This window comes from Candoia aspera, chromosome 1 (genome assembly GCF_035149785.1).
Source record: "Candoia aspera isolate rCanAsp1 chromosome 1, rCanAsp1.hap2, whole genome shotgun sequence".
In the NCBI taxonomy this organism is placed as follows: domain Eukaryota; kingdom Metazoa; phylum Chordata; class Lepidosauria; order Squamata; family Boidae; genus Candoia; species Candoia aspera.
In genome coordinates this window covers 56,251,462-56,275,492 of record NC_086153.1, presented here as the reverse complement: position 1 = coordinate 56,275,492, position 24,031 = coordinate 56,251,462, and the positions used below count along the sequence as shown (strand labels likewise).

Sequence of the window (24,031 nt, the reverse complement as noted above, 5' to 3'; positions counted from 1 at the left end):
TTTCAGTGTTGTCAAACTTTAGCTGAACTTGTCCTGATGGAAACTCCTCTGCCCTACCAATAGATAGTGAATCTGAACTTCTAAGCCCTGGTATTGGTAGGAACTCTGCAATGCTTATATTTCAGATTTTATGGACAGGAATTTCTGTGGAAAAATAGCATTTTATTAAACTATAATTATTAGACATGAAACTTCTCCTCCTCCCCCTAACAGTACTCTCATCTTGGATTGGTTGTAGGCTTTAACCTCAAATTGCAATACCTTTAACATTCCAAAAAGTTCCTACTAGTTTTCATTGAATTCTACAAGAGAAGTTTTGAAGACTACAAGTTTGAAATATAGTTCAGATTGGACAAAAACTGTCTACACAGAAACTGTGACCCAAATATTATGGCAATTACTGTCTTTTTATAAGAGAAAATAAAAGGGCTGCAATTTGTGGTGCTGATGAGATGGGGTAAAATATTATTTTGCTTCTACCTTTATTTGCCCCATTGATTGCATAATTTTCTAGCAATCCATGGAAACCAATCAAAAGCTGTTATCTGTATTTTCTTAAAATAGCCTACATTTGTTTTCATCATGTTTTTCACACAAAAAAATTGTTCAGAAGAATTCTACAGTAATCATTTAAGCAACAAAATATAGGGAATACATTTACCAGACAATTTCTACATACCTTGATGATGGAAAAAAAATGACAAAACATGCATCACATCATCAAACTCCCAGCCTTTTGTATCAGAGTATGGGGATGGGCTTGAAGGAATTAGCAGGGGAAGGGAGGAAGGAGTGAGAAAGCAGCTCAGAATTGCCTTGCCTTGATTCTGTTTGGTATAAGAGCAAGGGGAGGGAGGGAAAGAAAAAAATCTGCCTGGCTTTCAAGTTCCTATTATTATATACTGAAGTAATAAAGTAGAGTTTCTTTAGTCTTCGTGGGGTCTGTTTCCTTGACCTGGCCTACCTCGAAGGCCAGCACCTTTTGTACTTGCAACACATTTCATAATTTGCTCCCCTTGTCCTGTCCATGGATGCCTATGAAATATATACAAGCCTACTGCAGTGTGTACATGTTATCTGCAATACATTAATCTATGAGAAAGAAATGTTTCCTTTTTGGAAAAAGGTAATGATTGAGAACAAGTACTACCCAGAAATGCTTGAAGTGTTGTACTGATTAAGCTAATGCCCCTAAACAATCTCTATTGCAAATATTTTATCTATGCTACTCTGTAATTACTGTATATCAGTACTGACAGTCAAATGCACTGTTCCTATGTTAACACCTTTGCTCTGTCCCTGCTGGGATATCAAATATCCTTTTATCTTTCTTTCAGATATTCTGCATCTCCATATTTCTCTCTGGGTAGCTTTTTTATTTTTTGCTGTACTGATAAAAGTTAGAATATAAATCCATGATGATATACTGTACAGCTGGAAGAATTGTTCATTTTGAACAGGAGACATTATGAGACAGAATCCAGTCCCTTATGTTTACAACAATCTATTCAACTCTTCTCTTTCTGAAAACTTTGACAAGTAACAAAAAGCCATGCTAATTCTATGCATTTTATTCAGTTCATTTGTCCTTTTCTGTGGAATGAGAATAAAATGCAGAGAAGATGAAAAGTATTTTTTGCATTTTTGAATTTCTTGTGTGGGATAAAATCTAATCACACATCATCCATTGATTGTACTTTGGGAGAAAAAAACTTCAATCCCTATATGAATGGCAATTTTAAAAACTGTCCTACTAGGGAAAAAAAAAGGGAAACAGCTCAATCAACAAATTAAATTCAAATAACTCCAAGTATATTGATACAGGAAGTATACTGTATGATATTTGGATCATACTTTTTTATATCACCTACACAAAAATACAACAAAGTTTTCTGAATTTTTATGGACCTCCTTGTTTTTGTCTTGAACTTTTAATGGCCCTTGAGACCATGAAGAAATCACTAAAAGACTTTTTCAGTCTGAATAATGAATATTGTTTGTAAATACACCTAGGTAGGTAGATGGCAATGTCATCCATTGCTTATCTGGGCAACTCACATCTCTTTCTACATAGGAACGAAAGAATAGTCTTGAGAGTGCTATCAAAATATACGACGACCCTCCAAAATGTGACAACTGAGAGAAACTTTGGTAGTATTTCTTTCCTTTGTAGTCAATGAGATCAATGAAGCTTACGCGACATGAGCTTTCTTAATCTCTGTGTATACTTTTATCTATTCGGCTATTTCTCATTGTATTCATGCTAGAAAGCTTGATTCTTCTTTGCTGCTTATTTTCTTGTGAGCACACAGCTTGATTTATCCTCTCTGGTTGGGTGAATATATAATATTTTGTTCAGGATTATCACTATATTATCCTGTAGGGTTTCCCTCATCTCTCTCTGTCAAAAGGATCATAAATTAAAGTCAGTAAGCATTTGCAGTCCAATAAGTCATTGTCTCTGAATGCTAATATTCTCTCTGCCAAGTACATTCGGTCCTGTGACCTTTATATCTCAGTAGTTAAAGAAACAAAAAGGAAACATTTGAACAGCAAACCATGCTCTTCTTTATATTTTACTTTACCTTCTGATATGGGGGACTAACCCTCACAATCTAATTAAAAAGCTAACAGGAGATACATATCCCTCAGATGAAAGGATAGCCACTGTTTGGAGAAAAAGCTTTGGGAACTTTTTCAGTTAGTGAAAATGGCAACACTGATCTGCATACATGGCAGAGGTGGGATGGAAGAGAAATTAGTTTGATTTACATTTTAATTACCTAATTATTCACACTTCCCAAGACAACACTTAGATTGAAATATACTTTCCAAATTTTGTACTGAAGTTTTCAAAGAAATATGCTAAAATGCATATCTATCTATCTATCTATCTATCTATCTATCTATCTATCTATCTATCTATCTATCTATCTATCTATCTATCTTACTGAATTTATAGATCACTGAATCTTGTGACTCATGGTGGTTTACAAAAAGTAAAAGCAAAAAAAAAAATCAAATCGGTTAAAGCAGAAAATAAAATCAATCAACAATATAATAGAATGGAAGCAATAATCCCAGGTCCCCATCCCAAACTTGAGAGACATTGGATTAAAAAACCCTACAGAAAAAATCCATTAAATCAGATCTCCCTTCTGATCCATTCATGCAGAAGGATGCCAAAGTTGGCACCAATCTAACCTTAGGGAGTTGGCTATTCCACAAGGGAAAGACACCACAGAGAAAGATTGCCTCTTGGTTCCAAACAGTCTCACCTCACAAAAGCTGAAGACACTCAGCACACTCAGCCAGGAGAAGCTTTCTGGAAAGGTCATTTCTACTTGGAGTAGGTGATCACGCAAAAACCTATGATCCAAGCCTTGTAGGGCTTCATAGGTTACAATCAAGAAATCCTATTGGAAGCCAATGCATCATGCACCTGTAGAGAGTAAGGAAGGTGATCTTGATGGAGATATGCAGGAACCAGTACTGAGGCAAAAGGAGCTGAAGCATTTTTGCAATCCAGAACTATGAGATCGCATTTGGAAGAGACCTCCCTGACTTTCTGTCCTATAAGGAGGAGAAAGAAACACAGCATAATCAGACTTCCAAGATTCTGTTATTATAGCCAATCTCCCTGGGGGAGCTGGGGATGTTGACGACCGACAGGAAGCTCTGGCGTGGGCTGGTCCATGAAGTCACGAAGAGTCGGAAGCGACTAAACGAATAAACAACAAGCATTCTGGTGGAGTTGATTTCCTGGTCTGGTCTACCTAGTGGGCTGATAGCACCTGTCACCCCAACAAGGTAGACCAGACTAATAAACCAATGCCATATAGGTCAGGACTACTTTTATTGTAACAGCTGTAGTAACAGAATTTTGCAAATCTGAATGTTATTCACTTTATTTTCGTGAACTAGGAAACGGCTTGTCTCAGATGATTTTACGGGCTATTTTCTTGGCCTGGGCTCAAGCCCTTCCAACTGATAATTGCCTTGGTAGCGGCTCTTCCTCCTGTCCTTCAAGGCCCATCCCTATGCCCTCTACAGCACCATATAGATATTACATGGGTGTACAGATAGTCTTCATTTAGGGACCACAATTGGGACTGGTAACTTGGTCATTAAGCAAAACGGTTGCTGAGTGAAACCGTGACTACACTTATGATCTTACTTCAGCTTTCCTTTGCTTTACAGACCTGTGAAGGTCATAAATGCAAGGATTGGTCATAAAGTTACTTTTTCATCACTGTCGTGACTGCGAATGATTGCTAAATGAGGCAATTGCTAAATGCGGACTATCTGTAATCACTTTTTCCCACCAATCTTTGGGCTGCTGCAGTTTCTGAGTAATCTTTATGGGTTGGCCCTTATATATTGCTGGTGCAATTCAAGGTGTTGGTTATCACCTTTAAAGCCCTTCATGGCTTGGGACCGGGTTACCTGAGGGACCATCTTTTCCCAGTTGTTTCTACCCATCCAATCCAGTCCAGCAGAATGGGTCTAGCTTGGTTCATCCCATCCAGGTCCCCACAGTTTTCAGGCACCAATTCAAGAATCCACAGCATATCCAGCCCAGCCCAGTTGTAGAGAGTATGAAAGATTATCTTGATGGAAATATACAGGCTCTGTAGCCTAAACAAAAGGGGCTAAAGCATTTTTGTTTGTTTTGAAGTCTAGAATGTCCAGATAACATTCAGAAGTAGCTTAGGCAGAGACTTATTGAAAACACTGAACTATAGGAAGGAGGAGGAGGTATAGCACAATCAGACTTGCAAGATTCTGTTATTACCATATAGTCTAATTCAATAAAAGTAACTTTAGACATTCTGTGGAGTTGATTTCATGGTCTGATCTACTTAGTGGGGCTGACTCCAGCCCAGCATAGCTATATCAGGTTTCAGCAGCATACTGATACTCTACAGGGTACAGGGTACAGGGTACTTTACTCTATTCCAGTTGATAGCATCCCCCAGCAGACTTGTGTAGATCTTAAAATGTAGGAAGAGAATTGATCCCTGTAGAACTCCATAACGGATCAATGAACTAACATCAAGTTAGTCCACTAAACTAACTTTTCCTCTCTCCTCCACAGCAAATATCTACTTAGAAAGAAACAGAGTCCCGCCAATCCCTCATACAGGCCTTCACAGAGTCCCTCCAATCCCCAATCCTTGTAGGCAATCCAGAAGGATACCATGATAAATGACATCAGGTCAAGAAGGATCAAGAGGGATTCAGTTCTCCAAACCAGGTCCCAACAAAAGTCATCCAGTAGAGTAACCAATGTCATTTTAATCCTTTTCTCCCAAAAGGAAAGATGGCAACAGGCAATAGTTATCTAAAGTATCTGCATCCAGGGAAGGCTTCTCCAGAGGCCTTTGGCATTTGGCACAAGCCTCTACCCCAAGGAGATGTTGACTACTTCTCAGATCCAACTACTCACTACCACCCCTGCCCCCCAAGCAGGCTATTCAGAGGAGCTGGAAAAGGCATGGATTTCATCCACAGATGGAACACTCATGCTAGAAAATCCTTTCTATTTCATCAGAACTGGCAAGCTGAAAATCCCAGATAATGCTATATGATGTTGCCTGAGTTATCATTTCAGATCCCACCTATGAAGAGTCAAGATGGTGAATTTGAGCAGGTTTATCTCAAAATGTTGACCTTATCTCTCATCGTTCCCTAGAAGGAAGGAATAACTTTAAACAAGGCTTCCAGATGACAACTTCCTGACATTAGGACAGAGAAATGCAAATGCTTTGTTACTTTAATCACCTGGTATGGGTTAAAACATGAGTTTTAACCAGTACTGGCTCAAATTCATGTTTAGTCTTCCTACACCAGCAGAAGTAGTGGTGTAGATATTACTTCTGCCACTACATCTCCCAAAGTATCTTTATATTCCACACAGCACCTCAGAATCTGCACTGGGAGACCACATGGGAACAATCCCATTGAACATCCTAGTCCTCTTCTATCTCCACCATTTGACCAGGAGTCCAATGGAAATGCCTGCTAAGTTGCTGGGAAAATCTCCAAGCATCCTCTGGAATGTACCTGGATCTATCAGTCACCTTGGATGGACTACCTAAATCAGTGCCCCCCCTCCTGCCCAGAAGGTAGAAGCGCCAAGTAGCAACTGATCTCTTCTATATCAGGAAGTGATCTGACCATGGTAAAAGACTGAAAGAAATATCTTCTGTCACACCATCCAACAACTGCTCCAAAGCAGAACAATGAGGTTTATGTGCATAAGTCAGGCCCCAGACTACTTGGCACATGCTCATGGAAGCCAAGAAATCCTGAATCTTTCTGGACCCTGTCTCCAGGCCATGGGGATAAAATCCATCAGAACAACTAACCAGGAGAATTTCAACACTGATTAATTCAGTCAAGTCTTTGAGTTTACCATCTTGTTTTTGTAATTCCTTCTGGATAACACTGCTCTTTTGTGGATATTGAAACCATGAAGACATTTCTAGCCATTCTAAGGAGAGAGTTTTAAATAATGTCATTGTGGTTTTACTGATAGTTTATTGTAAGTTGTAAGAGTTTTATCTCCTTTGATCCAATTTTTTAGCATATTCTTCTTCATGAAAATATAGATTAAATACTGAAGCCAGAATATAGAAGCCTGGACTTGTTCCTCTTGTGTGTGTTGTGGTGTGTGTGTGTGTGTATCCCATACTTGTAATATTCTACCTCTAATGTGGTGTTTTTTATAGCACTTTTTCATATTAATACATAAGCAGAAGCCCCAACCTGTCCCTAGAACCTAAATTAGCATACAGGCAATTATTCTAAATTAGGCCCAGATCATAGCAAAACCATCTTCAAAGATCACCACCACTTTCTTCCCTTGCCTTGCCTTGCCTTGCCTTGCCTTGCCGTCCCTTGCTGTCCCTTGCTGTCCCTTGCCTTGCCTTGCCTTGCCTTGCCGTCCCTTGCCTTGCCTTGCCTTGCAGTTGATCTAGGACCTGAAACCCAAATATTAGGAGGAAATGTACAAAATACTTTTTTTTTTCCTAGCATTTTTCCCGCAGATGCAGGGTCTGCTTTTTTTTTTCTGAATCAACCAAATGTTGATCTGTTAGTTGCAACAAGAAATGTACAAAACACACATATTTATTTATAAAAATAATATACAAAAAGCACTATCATAACTAAAATTCACTTTTATAGTGAGATGGAAGGTATATAAATTTAATAAACCAATTTCCTTGTAAAAATATATACATTAAAAACTTACAAAACTGTATATTATGGAAAGTTATATGAAAGTGCATTGGCATATTTGTTCTTTTTAAAAAATAATCCTGGCCATTGTAGAATTGGACCAAAGTGAATTTAATGCTCAGAAAAAAAAAAAAAGGAATCTATTATTAATTAAACTGATAGTTCTAATGACTCCTAGGAGGAGTACAGTAAATCTGGAGAATTTCTTTCCGAAGTTCAGCTTTGGAACCAAATGAAATCATCTATAATTTCTCTGAATACATTTAAAGTGGTTAAAGATACATTTTATCATCTGCTTCACAATCACTCTGCAAGTGGAACAGAAATTATAATGAGTTTCTGGGATTTGTTTGTATGCATCTAGATATTTTAACACAGGACATTTCCAACCATCAAAAAATTCCACACAAAATACCTGGAGCTATAAATTAATAAAGACAGGTAGCAGAATAACCAGTTGGGAATATAAGATTCAGGACGGCATTAGAAAAAATAGTACTTAAACATGTGCTAAACCATCAGGAGGCCAAACAAAATAAGCAAACAAGTTACTTCTTTCAGGGAATAAGCAAAGTCAACAATTTATAGCAATTCCAATTCTCCTTACCCCACAGTGGTTCTTTATGTGAAGAAGCTCTGACGATGATCTCAGATGAGGGGAGAGATTCTCTGAGATCATGAACTTTTTTTTTCTTTTGGCTTAATTCCAGGATTACAGATGGGGCCTGCAGAAACAAACTGCCAGGGCATATGTGACATTGCAGATGAGTGAATAATTTAAGGGGCAAAGTGAATATGCAACCAGTATCCAGAGAAACAAAGCAGAAGTGGTGTTCATAATGGTGGGGGGTGGGGGTGGAAGGATCAAATATACTAAATTATTTCCCCTCTTTCCTGGAATGCCAGACTTTTTCATTTTCACTTTCAAGCTGCATATTTATTTATATTTTTATACATTACTTTTCCCAGGAAACTCAATATATTATTCATGGGATATTTCCATTCTCTCCTACCTCAAGAAATCTCTGAAGAGAATTGGGCTGAAAGAGAATGAGTGGCCCAGAGTCACTTAATGACGATCAAATGGTACAATCTGGCATTTTGTTTAATAGTGTGCTAGTTTCTTTTATATAAACAAACCTCAAGTAGGATAAAGATCCTGGCAGGTATCAAGGAAGGTGTCCATGGGCACACTGGTCCCCTTTACATGTCCACCTGCCATGTCCTGATGACCTTAATCAGAAGCAGACTGAGGAGCGCTTCCCAGTTGATTTTCCTCAACCTCCTAGTGGCCTTTGATGCAGTAGTTCATTCCTTTTACTGAGACATGTGGAAGTGATACAAGATCCTGTTCAGTCCTTGTAACTGGAATTAATTTACTCAGTATGGTTGGAAGAACCACAAAAGATTGTTGTCCTAGGCGTAACTGCCAAAAGTTGAGATACAGATGCCTATAAGCAAGAGTTTGGTTGCATGTGTTATTTAATGGACTTTTAGTCACCAGCTTGCCTTCCCTCCTTCCTTCCCTCCCTCCTTTTCTTTCTTTTGAAGATTACCATCAATGAATTCAGGAGAGTTATTACTTAGACATTTTTAATTCATCCAGCAATAAAAGAAATACACTCCGCAGTCTGAAGGGGTAGTCTCTTGTATCTCATACCAAATACAAATTCAGAGCTGAGAACCTGAGGTACAAATTAAGACCCAAGAGAATGCTGTTCAGAAGAATCACATTTTGTGAGAATTCATTAAATTTCATGAAAGAAAGAGCTCTCTAACCTTGTTTATGCTATAAGAACTTTAACCTGGAAATTTAAATAACCCTTTCTATTAAAATCTTCATAACTACAGATACTGCTTGATTCATTGACAATGCCTATGTTGTAAGTCACCCAGTTGTAGATGCAACCAAAGATGCTTTCCCAGGGTAGCTCCATGCCCTACTTACTTACATCTTTTATTCACAATCTATGAATGAAAGTTAAATGGGAGGCATCTAATTGGAATCATATTTCCAGGAAGCAAGCAGTATGGGTAGAAATTGCAGTGCTTGATAATTCCAGATTAAAGGAGGCCACACATAAGGGTTCTCTGCCAAATAGTTGCAATAAAAATGATTTAAAATTGAATTGGAAGTGGTAGGTGAAGGAGCAAAAATTCCAAGTAATTTTTAAAAGGCACAAAAGGAAACAGCTCTTGCTGGATCATAAGACTGGAGTTCAGTTGAAGGAACACTGTCAGAGTTCACTTCACTGGGTAAGAATTATTAATGGCAAACTCTCAGTTTGGTTGATCTGAGTTTGCACAACGTATTTTCAATAAAATATTTCTCTTTTCAGACAGTATTTTGAAGTCACCATTTCTACTGAAATGTTTACAAGAAGAACCTTTGACTCTGCTGTCTTCAGGGCCTCCACCAGTGAGCAGTAAATCTCCAAAATCCTAGCTTTCATTACAGAAGAAAAGAGCTACTCTCTAACCTTTATAGAACTGGGGATACAACAAAATTGTGTAGTTTGTCTATTTTGTAAGAAAAACCCATTTCTGCTTTTCATTGTTTTTAATTCATGAACAGTCCTAACAACAGAAATTTGAAGAAGGATTTCTTTTCCTCCTGAAGGGAAGTGACTGTTTCCTTTATCTTAAAATTAAAACAAAACAAAACAATTCAGAAAGACAGATTTTTGATGTAGGTATGATGGTAGGAGCCAGGAGCAAAGACAGTTTTAAAACATTTTAAAAACTTGTACTGCCAAGACATGCCAGGTACATGATTGTTATACATATGTTACAAAAAACAGAGTGGTGGCTGAGAAAGATGAGTTTTGCCAGCCCTGAAAAGTAAGAGAATTCTTCAAGGGAGTTTATTGTTTGTTATCCAGTCTTTAGTTCCTGAGGTGATGGCAATTAAGCCAGATAATAAAGAAAGAAATTGAGTTCACATAGGGCTGTGTAAATGGGACGACACATGCAAGTCCAACAACCATGGGGCAGCAATTCCCCTTGTCTAAAGTGGCAATTAAGATGATGGTTAAATTTGGAAGAACCTTGAATGCATCTTCTAGAATTCAGAATATGCATGCTTCCAGAACTGGAATTGTTATTTCATAATCAGCTGTTGATCTGGAATCTTTAAGATGTTTTAGGAGGAAAAAAAAGATTTCTGATAGCAAAATAATGTTGTGGGAAATTCAAATTTTCATGGTGTTTGATTATTGCAATTATCCTATGAAAGCCTGCTTACTTAATTTTGCCATGCTTTGTCCCATCTGCAAGATTCCAGCAATAACTACATTCGCATATAATAAAATCAGTTTGTTGAGAGATTGTCCAAACTCACTATAACTGAAATAACTGTGGTTTAGGTGGATTATGTCATGACCTCATTGCAAGGCACAAAGAGCCTCACAACATAGATCATGATCATCAAGGAATAGAGGAAGAAGATAATTAAACCAGGGATTAAAACAAGCACCCAAAGCACCCACACCCATGGACCCATATACAGCTGAAAAGAAGGACATCGGATGAGCAGAGATAAGCCGCACCTGATGCCCTGGAGGACACACCAGAATCGAGAGGACAAGAGAAGACACCGGGAAGACGCCCATGCAGCAATCAAGGGTCCCATCAAGAGGGATTGGGACAATAGAGGGTGGAGGAGCCCGGGGCCATACAAGAGGGTATAAAATGGGCACCTCCACACCACACACCTCGTTCCCGTTTTTTGTTCTGTCAGCCACCATTCCAATAAACCAGAAATCCTTAATACCCATTAAGTGAGTCTGTGTCTTATTGCGAAGCGAGACTGACCCTGACATAAAAACGGGAACCCCCCAAAATTTTTTTACCTAGCACCTATCCAACAAGCTTGTGAGGGACCCAGCTAGGTATGGAAACCCACAGAGCGAGGCAGCACAACCCTTCGGCACCCGGCGACGAAGCCCCGCTCCCCTCGGGCGGGATGTGGCTGAGGTCCAGGCGGTGTAACACCCCGGTAAGTATGGGATCCAGCTCGGGGGAAGCGGAGGGGGAGGGAACCACCCCGGTGCCCCGGAGACCGCGGGCCACTGGGGGCGAGATGAGGGGACCCTCTCCAGGCTTGCAGGCGACCCTGGAGGAAGTGCGAGACGAACCGCCACCCAGGGTGCACGGAGCCGAGGAAGTGCCTGGCACCCCGGAGGGACCAAGGGAAGGTCCGTCCTCCACGACGGCCAACGGCGAGGGCAAGCAGAATAGCGAGCGCACCAGTGGGAGTCTGCAGATGGCGGCGAGGCTCGACGCGCTGGAGGAGGGGGTGCAGGCGATACGGCTGATGCTACAACAGCTGATGGCAGCGCAGGGACCCCTCGGCGGCAGCAGCACGAAGGCACACCCGAAGGAGAGATGGTGGGGCGAGCGCGGTGGAGGCGACGGCGGAGCCCGGCCCAAGGAGCCCACCCAACGACCGGAGGCGCACCTGGATGAGAGACAGAGCGGATACCCAGCGGACGGTGGCGACTACGGCGGAGCCCGATCCCAGGAGCCCACCCGCCGATCGGAGGCGCACCCAGACGAGAGATGGCGGGACGACCTCGGCGGCAGCGGCGGCGGTGGAGCCTGATCCCAGGAGCCCACCCGACGACTGGAGGCGCACTCGGACGAGAGGCAGAGAGATGACCCGGCGTACGGCGGCGGCGACAGCAGAGCCCGGCCCCAGGAGCCCACCCGATGGAGAACGTCCCGCCCCCCCCACCCGGGCGACGGGTCGACTGACTTGCGAGGAGACCCAGAGAGAGACACGGATACCGCAAGAGGACGGAAGAAATCCGACCCACATCAGCCCCCGTGGAGCACGCTGCACGGCCCAGAGGAGACCAGGAGCCAAACCAGAATGGCTGCCAAGGACTTTGGCATAAAGTTTGATGGGGACCCCTCCAAACTCTCATTTTTCCTGACGAACGCGAGGTATTACCTCGAGGAATGGGGTCCCTGCTTCAGAACTGAAAGGGGCAAAGTGAATGCCCTGGCCATAAAGCTAAAAGGTCAGGCTGCCGATTGGTATGTCCAGCTGTACCAATCAGGCGCCCGGGCGCTGCAGGACAGCACAGAATTCCTGCAGACACTGGAGCTGCACTTCAGGGGACCCCTGGAGCAAGAAAGAGCTAAAAGGGTGCTGAAAACACTCAGACAAAGCCAGCGCTCTGTGGCAGAGTATGCCATGGAGTTTCAAGCCCTAGCCGGAAAAGTGGACACCTGGTCTCAATCAACTCTGATTGAGAAATTCAAACAAGGACTTAACTTAAACGTTCTCTGGTGGGCACTCTGCCGCAACAATCCCAACTCCCTGACTGAATGGATCCGGCTGGTGGGGGAAGCAGAGGACGCCCACGACACGTTCCTCCACGCCAAGAAGGAAGCGCAGCAGATGGAGGCAGCGAGACCCCCATGCAGAGCTGCAAGGCAGGGGAAGGCGAGACCCCAACCATGGAAGGAGGAACGGGACCGGCGCTTCGCCAAAGGGCAGTACTTCACATGCAGCAAGGAAGACCATAAGGCAGCAGCATGCCCCAAAGCGACACCCAGAGAGAGCACGAGGAGGGAACCAACTGCACCAACCCCACTGCCAAGAAAGCGACCAGCAGCGAAGGGGGAGTACCGAGCCAGACACTTCCCCTACAGCTCAGAGGAGGAGGGAAGCAATCCCGACGAGCCGACAGGAAACGACAACCACCTGGCCTAAGGGGCGCCGAAGGACAGGTGGAGAACAGTGACAGGCGCAACGACAAAGGGGTGAGTGAGGAATGCCCCACCCTCTACGTCCGTGTCACCCTCACCCATGGGGATAAGACTGAAAAGGTCTGGGCACTAATTGACTCTGGCTGCTCCAAAAGCCTAATGCACCCAGACCTGGCAGCTGCGCTTAACCTCCGCTGCTATCCACTTCAGCACCATTTGGTGTTCATGCAGCTCGACGGATCTGCAGCGGGAGGGGGCCCGGTCACCCAATACACCGGAGAAACCGTGCTAAGGCTCGGCAGCCACGAGGAAAAATTGGCTTTCATTGTGGCACCGGTGGGGCAACCCCTACTCATACTAGGGATCCCATGGCTCATGCAGCAAAACCCAGTCATCAACTGGAAAACCAGAGAGATTAAGTTTGCTGACGGGCGTTATCAAGCACCTTCAGGGAACAGGGTCCCCCGAGCGGCCATGGGGGGGGGGGCAATGACGACTGCAGAACACAGAGAGACGGCACTACCAGAGGGACCGCCAACCAAATACGCGGACTTCGCCGACGTCTTCGGCGAGAAAGAGGCAGACAAACTCCCCTCCCACAGGAAAACGGACTGTACCATTGAACTGGTCCCGGGGGTACCCCTACCCAAACCCAAAATATATGCCATGACCCAGCGGGAGCTGGCAGCATTAAGGGACTTTGTGGACAAAAACTTGGTAAGAGGTTTTATCGAGCCTGCAAACTCTCTGGTGGGAGCGCCAGTCCTCTTTCGTGAGAAAAAGGACAGGTCACTGTGGCTCTGTACAGATTACCGTGGATTAAACGCAGCAAGCATTTCAAATAAATACCCCCTACCCTTAATAAAGGACATCTTGTCCCACCTGGCAAAGGGTAAGGTATTCTCTAAACTGAACATAAGGGAAGCCTATTACCGTATACGGATACGGGAGGGGGATGAGTGGAAAACTGCTTTCAACTGCCCATTGGGGGCGTTTCAATATAAGGTGCTCCCATTCGGACTGGCAGGAGCACCGGGGGTATTCATGCAGTTAATTAATGAGGTCCTGCATGACCACCTTTTTAAGGGGGTTTTGGTTTACCTCGACGATGTATTAATCTACACGGAAACGGAACGTGAGCACGAACGCTTGGTAAAAGAAATGCTCAGGAAACTCCACAAGGCAGAGCTGTTTGCCAAGCTCTCCAAGTGCGAGTTTCACAAGAAACAAATTGACTATCTAGGGTATAGGATTTCAGCTAAAGGAATAGAAATGGACCCAAGCAAGGTCCAAGCCATACTGGCGTGGGAGCGCCTACGCATGAGGAGACAACTCCAAAGCCTCCTCGGATTCACCAATTTTTACAGGGGGTTCACCCCAAGGCTGGCAGAGATTATTTTACCACTAACTAACCTATTTAAGACTAAGGGCTTGGGGGACACGCGCAAATCAAGAAACCCGGGGGCGCTACTAAACTGGACAGCTGATTGTCAAACGGCATTCGAGAGACTAAAAAACCTCTTTACAGCTGAGCCAGTACTACAACACCCCGACCCCACCAAGCCTTTTGTGGTGCAGGCAGATGCCTCCGACTTTTCCATCGGAGCCATCCTGCTTCAAAAGGACTCCGACAACCATCTAAAACCCTGCGCCTACCTTTCCCGCAAATTCTCCGAAACAGAGTGGAGATGGCATGTATGGGAAAAGGAGGCGTTCGCAGTAAAGACAGCTCTGGAAACGTGGAGGCACCTGCTGGAAGGGGCCACCTGCCCCTTCGAGGTCTGGACGGACCACAAGAACCTGGAGGCACTCAGCACGCCAAAACGGCTCAGCCCGAAGCAGGTGCGTTGGGCTCAGTTCTTCAGCCGGTTCAATTTCACGCTGAAGTTCATACCGGGCAAGAAGAACTTTCTGGCGGATGCCCTCTCCCGATGGCCACAGGACGACACGCAAGCCTCCGACATCGTGGGGACAGTATGGACCGAGAAACAGCTGGGCTGCCCAGCTGTCACGCGCAGCCAGACAAGGAATCAGCGCACGCCAGCACGAACGACAGGGAACGATCAGAGCCGGCGTTCAATTTCACCGAACTGGCAACAAAGACTCACACAAGCACTACAAACAGATACATGGTTGCAAAACAACCGACACCATGTATCTGTCAAGGACAGCATTGCCTGGAAAGAGAAAGCCTTGTACGTGCCAGAATCACTGCGGGGGGAAATCTTACACAGATCACATGATGACAAGACTGCGGGACATTTTGGGTTCGTAAAAACCCTTCACCTAACGAGGAGGCAATTTTGGTGGCCAAACCTGAGAAAAGACGTGAAAGTTTATGTGACCAACTGCCCCACATGTGCCACCACCAAACGGAAAGGGAGGAAACCCCAAGGGCTGCTACAGCCAGTAGCTAGCCCCTCCCGCCCATGGGAAGAAATTTCCATGGATTTTATTGTGGACCTCCCACCCAGCCAAAGGAAAACAGTGATATGGGTGGTAAAAGACTATTTCTCAAAGCAGGCACACTTCATCCCGTGTGCAACCATCCCCTCCGCACAACAACTGGCACGCTTGTTCCTAACACATATATGCAGGATCCACGGCGCCCCCTGAAGGTTGGTGACCGACAGAGGCACACAGTTCACGTCAAAGTTTTGGCGGGAAGTTTTAAAACTAATCGGGACTAAGCAAGCACTGTCCACTGCATGGCATCCACACACGGACGGATCTACAGAGATCCTAAACTCAACACTTCAACAGTTCCTGAGGGCATTCATAAACTACCAACAGGACAACTGGGTAGACCTACTACCTTTCGCAGAGGTAGCCTATAATAATGCGGTACATCAGAGCACTGGCCACACCCCATTTAAGGTGGTCTACGGAAGGGACTTTGTACCGATACCAGAACTGCTGCAACCAGAGACCCCACCCTGCTCACCAGATGACTAGGCGGCACAGCTGGCAACAACCTGGCCAATCATCCAAATGGCCCTAGCAGACGCACAAACCACGTACAAAAAATATGCGGACAACCACAGGGCAGAGGCACCGAACTACAAAGTGGGAGATAGGGTCTACCTCTCCACTAAGTTCATAAAAACCTCACAACCCTCAAAGAAACTGGCACCGAAATTCATTGGACCCTTCAAAATCACACAGGTAATCAACTCAGTTACTTTCAAACTGGAACTGCCCCACAACTTGAGACGGGTCCACCCAGTATTCCACTGCGCACTACTGAAACCAACAAGCACATCCAAATGGCATACGGAAGAACCCCCGCCCCCACCCGTAATGATAGACAACCAACAACATTTTGAAGTACAAGAGATACTGGACTCAAGAAAGCAAAGAGGTAAGCTGCAATACCTCGTTAAATGGAAACATTTCCCACACCCAGAGTGGGTCCAGGCACAACATGTCATGGCAAGACAACTAGCTAGACAGTTCCACGAGGCATACCCAGAGAAACCAGCACCATAAAGACATCTTTGGGGGGCAGCATGTCATGACCTTGTTGCAAGGCACAAAGAGCCTCACAACGTAGATCATGATCATCAAGGAATAGAGGAAGAAGATAATTAAACCAGGGATTAAAACAAGCACCCAAAGCACCCACACCCATGGACCCATATACAGCTGAAAAGAAGGACATCAGATGAGCAGAGATAAGCCACACCTGATGCCCTGGAGGACACACCAGAATCGAGAGGACAAGAGAAGACACCGGGAAAACGCCCATGCAGCAATCAAGGGTCCCATCAAGAGGGATTGGGAAATAGAGGGTGGAGGAGCCCGGGGCCATACAAGAGGGTATAAAATGGGCACCTCCACACCACACACCCCGTTCCCATTTTTCGTTCTGTCAGCCACCATTCCAATAAACCAGAAATCCTTAATACCCATTAAGTGAGTCTGTGTCTTATTGCGAAGCGAGACTGACCCTGACAGATTATCACATTGCATAAGGAGCACTTCTACTTATTTAAAATGTAATGGATGAAGCTGTATGCAGTTATTCTTATTATTCTACATTTTAATTTTAATTAATTTATTTATTTCAGTGTTCGCCTGTCTTCCATTAAAATTAAGCCCCAAGTTTAGGGGTCTTTTGCAGGCTTTCACAGCAGATTTATTGCACTGACACCAACATTTGTTAAGAAACAGAATGTAAAGTCACCAAAAGTTCCTTTCCTTTTCTTCCCAAGCAACTGAAATACTAACCTGATCAAAACCAAAAGACTTCCACTCTTCTGTTTTGTTTTACATGGATTTTTATTTTGTTGCTCTTACCTTTTGTAGAATCTTCAGAGTAATCTCTATCTGGACCATCCAGAAAATGAAGCTGTGAGAGTTCGTTGGCAGCTAGTCTGTGCCAGAATCTGTTATGGCCGTCCCTCATTGGTGGGAAATATTCTAGGTCACAGGGTGATTCAAAATTGCAGTCAAAAACTGGGGGGAAAAAGGAAAGTAGAAAGAGAATGTTCTAAGATTTTGCAAATAATAAGTCAGAATATATCATTATCTGTCAACAGCAAAGAGATATATTCCTTTCCTCCTTTGTTTTTTGATCATTCTGCATTATGAAACAATGCTATATAAACAGAGATGATGGTGGTTTTTTCCCTCCATGATTCCATTTAAGCATCTACTGAGAATGGACATATTTAAGGTTAACTAGAAGTAAAGTTTAGGGAAGGTTCTTCCTTGCTTTTTAAGTGCAAGAGGAGGTGGCCAAAAATATAAGTGTTGAATAGTTTTGTAATTTTAATACCTCACTCCTATGAAGTTCTTCTCATGTTTGTCTTCTTATTGACATGACTAATACAAAGAGCAGCACAAGAACAAAAATGTGTAAATTCTCCCGCTTGTGGTTTTGTTTTTATCTTTGTTTACTGTTTTAATTGTTTTAATTTTAATTTAATTAATGTTTTTGATGGTGGGTTTTATTGTAAGCCTCCCAGAGTCGCTTTGTGTGAGACGGGTGGCCAAATAAACAAATAAAGGAGTAACAGATAAAAGAGTATGCAGGACAAACTCATTTTAACACAGCATGTTATTCCTTTTGCCAGTGAGGAAGTTTACTCAAAAGGAATGCGGTAGGTTTTCCCTTGAAATGGTGAAGGCTCTTAGATAGGCACTCTCTCAATCTCTCTCTTTCTCTGGTGATTCAGTTATGTTTGCTTTCAGTCTTCAGTTAGATCAGAAAATTCAGAGTTTGGGGGCTGAGGGGAGAAAGTGTGTCCTTTGAAGTTTTCATTGACATCTATTATTCTGGTCCTGGGATAAAATTAACCCAAATAATTGAAGTTGACAATAGCAAAACCAGGCAAGACATTTTTAAAACTTCAGTTAGTTTCCCTATTAAACATCTAATTTTTCTTTCTAGCCTGTCTACATTTATGATGTTCACCCCTTTCTCTTGGAGGCAACATACCTTTTAATCCTAACGTTAATACCCCTGTCCTTTCTGTGATCTAATTCAGATAAGTCACCTGCATAACAAAAGAGTGAAACAAATTAACTTTTTTGCATTTTTCCTTCTTCTTTCCTTTCCCATATACTATTACTTTCCATGACTGTGTCTTAGTTTTTTCTTCATACTAGGTGGCTACAGAAAACAAATTTGTAAGATATATTTAGAAGGACAGACATTAGCCCCTTTCATATTTCCAGGAACTACATAGGCTGAACACACTTTGTCCTCTCTCCCAAAGTTCATGTGCTCATCAGCTCTGTGCTTGTAGCAAGTCTGTATGTTGTCATCTACATACATATGGTCTCCCTCTCTCTCTCTCTCTCTCCCTCTCCCTCTCCCTCTCTCCCCATACAAATGGGGAGGGTTGTAGGTTACTTATGAAAATCCAGATTATTGAAACAATCTCTGTGCCCACCAAGTTAATTAACTTCTGGAACACAGAGTTGAGGACAGAGGAGAAATCTTGCTTTCTCTTTCAAACATTCAGTCTAATCAGTTCTTGAAGATATTAAGTGTCTCTTATGCTCTGTCTCTGTTCTTACTCTGTTTGAGACTGAATTTATAACAGAATATAGCCTGAATTCCCCAATGTTCTTTTTTATTTTTTGTACCATTTACTTTTTCTTCTAATCAGAAATTTATTCCACATATTGAGAGATAGCATGATGTTTGATTGTATGACGTTATTTTATTGATTGAATGGCTTCAGGCCTTATAAACTGCTCCAATCAAACCAACTATGAGTGATTTCCATTTCCCCAAATCCATGACTTGGATTAAAAACAGACAGGATAAATAGGTATCATTGATAACATAATAAATCAAAACAAAGAACCATGCATCACAATTTGTTTGATTATGTGCATTAAATTGGTGTTAACTCTTAGTGACCACATAGATAAACTTTCTCCAGAACTATTTGTCCCCAACCTGGTCCTTCAGGTCTTCCAAATTGCACCCACTGCTGCTGTAACTGAGTCCATCTACCTTGCTGGTAATCATCCTCTTATTCTCTACATTATAGTATTATAGACTTTTCCAGAGGGCTATGTCATCACACAATGTGTCCAAAGTATGATAAATTAAGCCTGCTCATTTGTGCCTCAAGTGAGAATTCCAAATTGATTTGTTCAGTGATCCATTCGTTTCTTTGCTTGGTTATCCATGCATTCTCAGGAGCCTTTTCCAACACCACAATTTAAAAGTGTCAATATTCTTTCTATCCTGCTTCTTCAGAGTCCTTTTATTTCCATAGAGTGTTACAGGGAAAACCATTCCCTGCATGATTCTGATCTTCATAGGTACCATCACAGCATCTGAATACCTTTTCCAAGGCCTTCAAGGCTGTCCTACTAGTCTGCAGCATAATTCTTGACCGATTGTTCCTTTACTGTTGATGGCTGATCCTAAAAAACAGAAGCTATCCACCACTTTAATAACTTCATTTTCAATTCTTATTTTATTGTAAGCCACCCAGAGTTCCCCCGTAGGGGAGAGATGGGCGGTGAATAAATGTATAAAACAAATAAAATAAAATAAATAAATAAATTCTAAGGCTGGTTGTTCTACCTGTTGTCATTAGTTTGGTCTTCTTTATATTTAATTTCTGTCCCATTTTTTCATTGTGCTCCTTGACTTTTATTACTAGAGCTTGCAAATCCTTTGCATTTTTGGCTATCAGAGTAGGGTCATCAGCATAGCGCAGGTTATTTATGTTTCTTCCTCCAGTTTTAAAACCATTCTCATCTTCTTCCATTATAGCTTCCCTCAAGATATATATACATCTATGCAGCATACAGGTTGAATAAATAAAGGGAGAGTATCCAGCCTTATCTCACTCCTTTGCCAATCTGAATCCAGTCTGTTTCACTATGTTCTGTCCAGATTGTGGCTTCCTGACCTTTCTATAGGTTTCACATGAGGACAATGAGATGTTCTGGTATTCCATTTTTCTAAGCACATTCCACAGCTTGACCCAAGCCTTTCTATAATCAATGATGCACATATTTACTTCTTTTCAGCATTCTTTGCTTTCTCAATTATCCAGAGTGCATCAGCAATAATGTCTCATGTTCTAGAGTCAGCTTGAATATCTGGCACCTCCCTTTTCATCTAGGGTTCTAATTTGTGTTGGATGATCCTAAGCATTATTTAGCTAGCATGAAAAATTACAAATATTGTACAATAGTTTGTGTAATGGCCAGCTCAGAGTCCTCAGTCTGAGGAGGAGGAGGTTACTTCAGAGGACCATGTGAAACAGCAACCTGCCTCAGAGAGCATCAGGGAAACACCTGGGTCTGATTTGGTTGCAGAGCCTGTGGCAGCAGAAGATGAGGGGTCTGATCTAGGACCTCCTCCCAGTCCTAAGGCACATAGGGCTGAGTGAAGGGCAGAACAGAGGAGGTCTATATGGCTTCTTGAGAAGCAAGGGTGTTCCCACCAGTGATTGCTTGCACCTGATGGGGTACTATTTTAAAGCCACCACTAGCAAGCAATCCTTTGTTAGGAACAACCACTCCATTTATTGGAACCTCTGTCTGTTGTGCCTGTCTCTTGCCTATGAAAACTCTGTGCTTTTGAACCCAGACCATCTGACAACCTACAATGACCCTACAACTTCTGGACTGTGCCCTGATGATGCTTCTGCCTGCTGCTTGGAACTTTTGCTTACTGGGATCTTGCTTGTAAGTTTCCAAGGGATTTGGGGACTATTTGAGACTGTATGTGTGTCTGCATACATGCCCAGCCTGCCACTGCTATAATTACTACAACCAAGAAAAGCTTTTGGACTGTACTCCTTTGTGGGTATAGATGTGGGTGTGTGTCAAGCTTGGGACAGGGCAGTTCATACACTCTGTTAAGTCTCGTTCATTGGTATTTAGATTGGCTTCTTCCAGTTGGCTACTGTGTCATTCTCCAGATTTGCTGGCATGATTTGGTTAGAACCTTTACAGACTTTTCTTCTGTTTCTTGATGTATTTCTGTAGATTTTCCACTAATTCCTATAGTCTTTTGACTTGGTAATGGCTAGAATGCTGATCTGACTTAATCTTCTAATACTGTTCATTGCCATGGATGCCATGAACTCCTGATTCTTCCCAGACCCTATCCCCAGGAATGGTGTTTGAAATTATCCAACATTAACCATCAGGGAGATTCCAAAACCAAGTTTAGGCCCAGAAACTCAGGAAGTGATCCTGTGATGGCCTTCAGTAACACTGCTGGTTCTCAGAAAGGAGGGAGCACATTCCAAGGAGGGGAGCAAGATAAGAGAAAACACAGTCCAGAAATGGAATGTGGGAAGACTAAGAGGTTCAGAATAGCCCTGCCCTAGAGCCTTCCCATGTTATTTCCCCTCAGGTTAGGTAGACTAGCTTCAGTCTGGCAAGATTCTGTCTATACGGTATAAGCAAATAAAGAACCAAGTTTGGCTGGATTGATTCTTTGTCATTCTTGGGCTGGGCCTGATAGATCCTGCCAGGTAGCAAAGTGAGTGGTACAGAAGCAGGATCCCCAGCTGGTCCTTACAGCCCAATGCCAACTACAGACATTAACACCTTGTCAACTCAAAAGGACTTCTGGTAATTCCTAAATTGCCTTTCCATAGCAATGGTGTTGTAGCTGCTGAAGCACCTAACCCCCAGGGGTGTAAACTCTAAGAGGGCTACATTCCCACCCTCAACCAGCCAGGTTTTTTCACCATACCAGTCCATAGACCTGTCCATCATCAAAATATGGATGAATGTGGTTTTGTTAGAAATCGATTTGATGATTACCACCAGAATTTTAAGACCAAGATAACCAGCCATCCAAACTCCTGGAACCAGGGACAAGGCAGTTGGGCCAGCAGCAGAGACCAGCAATAAATTGCAATTCACCTTACCCCCACAGTGGCCACCCAATTCCTCCCACTATACTACTCTCCCTCCTCACAACTGAAATCTGCCCTCCCTCACTTCAAGGCCCCTACATGATCACAATGTCCAACACTTCAAAAATATATATATATCACAAATCTAATGTATAAGCTGACCATGATTTATAACTTCTTCCTGATGATTATGGACAGCTGCTGAAATGTGCCATAACAAGCATACATTTTTTTCTAACATTTCTGAATAATATCTCAGTAACAGTTAAAAGCCAGACTCTCAAAACTACAGTATATGAAAAATTAGTACCACAGTATATATTTCTGTGTCTCAGTTATGATGGCAATGAGTGCACTGTTGGGAGACCTGAAAAAACATGTTAGGAATAGTTCATCATGGAGAAAATCTATCTATCTATGTGGTCACCAGGAGTCAAAATGAACATGATGGCACATAATCAATCAATATCTCTATGTAAAACAACCAACAAATTAGTAGTGAGCCATCCAGAAAGCTCAAATAATCTAATTTTCTGAAAGATTATCAAAGCCAGTGCAAAGATTACAAGCTTCTACCTAGATGTTGAAAGTTTTGGATGGGTCTCTGAATTTAACTACATATCCATGTTCTAATAGACTTGTATTTACTAAGGCCTTTCCACCTCTAATCACTCCAGATATTTTGGCCTTCAATTTCTGTAATCCTTCAGCCGGAATGGCCATGGGAGCTTAAACCCAACATTTTTGGAAAAGTTGAGAAATTCTGGTTGAAACAGTAGGGTTTAAGATTTTTTATTGGATTTTGTGGAGTATGCTGGGAAAAGGATGTTAGTGGCTCATGATTATGTCTGAGCTATCTTTCTTGACAAATTCATATTCTCCTGGCCAAAATATGGCACAAGGTTTTTACTGCAAGGAGCAATAAAAGGTAAAGATATTCTCTATGCAGGTTTTGGCAGTGTTAGGAAAATGGTTTGTCACTGTCCTCTTCCAAAAGAAGGACCAATAGGTTGTAATTTTCATTGCCTCTTGGAACTGTATGCTTGTATAACTAAAGCAAGAGAGACAATGCTAAGACATTTTTTGTAAACTATGACCTTTTAAATAAATATCCAGAGATATGCATTAGGGAGGAGATACTGTTAAATTGCTTTCTTGAAAGAAGAACTCTGCTCAGTCAGCCTTGGGACCTCTATTAACCCTGTCTAACCTCTATATACTTAATTTATAATGCCTATAAGCTTTTAATTCATGACAGAGAAGTGACACATTTCTTTTTTAGTTATTAATTCCATAATGAAAACCAGTTCCCAAATTTCCTTTGCATCCAAGGGCATTAAATCCAGTCATCTGTTCAAGGTAGGAATCCAAATTAAAGTGTCCATGCAGGTGACTGTCCAATCAGTTTAGTGTAGTGGCTAAGGTGCTGGCCTAGAAACCAGAAGACTGAGAGTTCTAGTCCCGCCTTAGGCATGAAAGCCAGCTGGGTGACTTTGGGCCAGTCACTCTCTCTCAGCCCAACTCAGGGTGGTTGTTGTGGGGAAAAAAGGAGGCAGGAATATTAGGTTTGCTGCCTTGAGTTATATATTAAAAAGGCAGGATAAAATATCATCATCATCATCATCATCATCATCTCTGCCTGATCACATCCAGCGAACAGGAGCTCAACCATCTCTGTCCTGACTTAAGCAAAAAACCACGCTGAGATGAGG

At 42.6% G+C, this 24,031-nt stretch overlaps 1 protein-coding gene across 1 annotated transcript in view; it reads right to left on the bottom strand.

Moving 5' to 3' along the window:
* Positions 1 to 24,031, bottom strand: part of ALK (ALK receptor tyrosine kinase) — a 693,943-nt gene that overhangs the window by 457,928 nt on the left and 211,984 nt on the right. Inside the window, exon 3 of the mRNA XM_063289507.1 lies at positions 17,263 to 17,421. Coding sequence (XP_063145577.1) covers positions 17,263 to 17,421 — 159 coding nt within the window. The remainder of the gene's footprint in view (positions 1 to 17,262; positions 17,422 to 24,031) is intronic.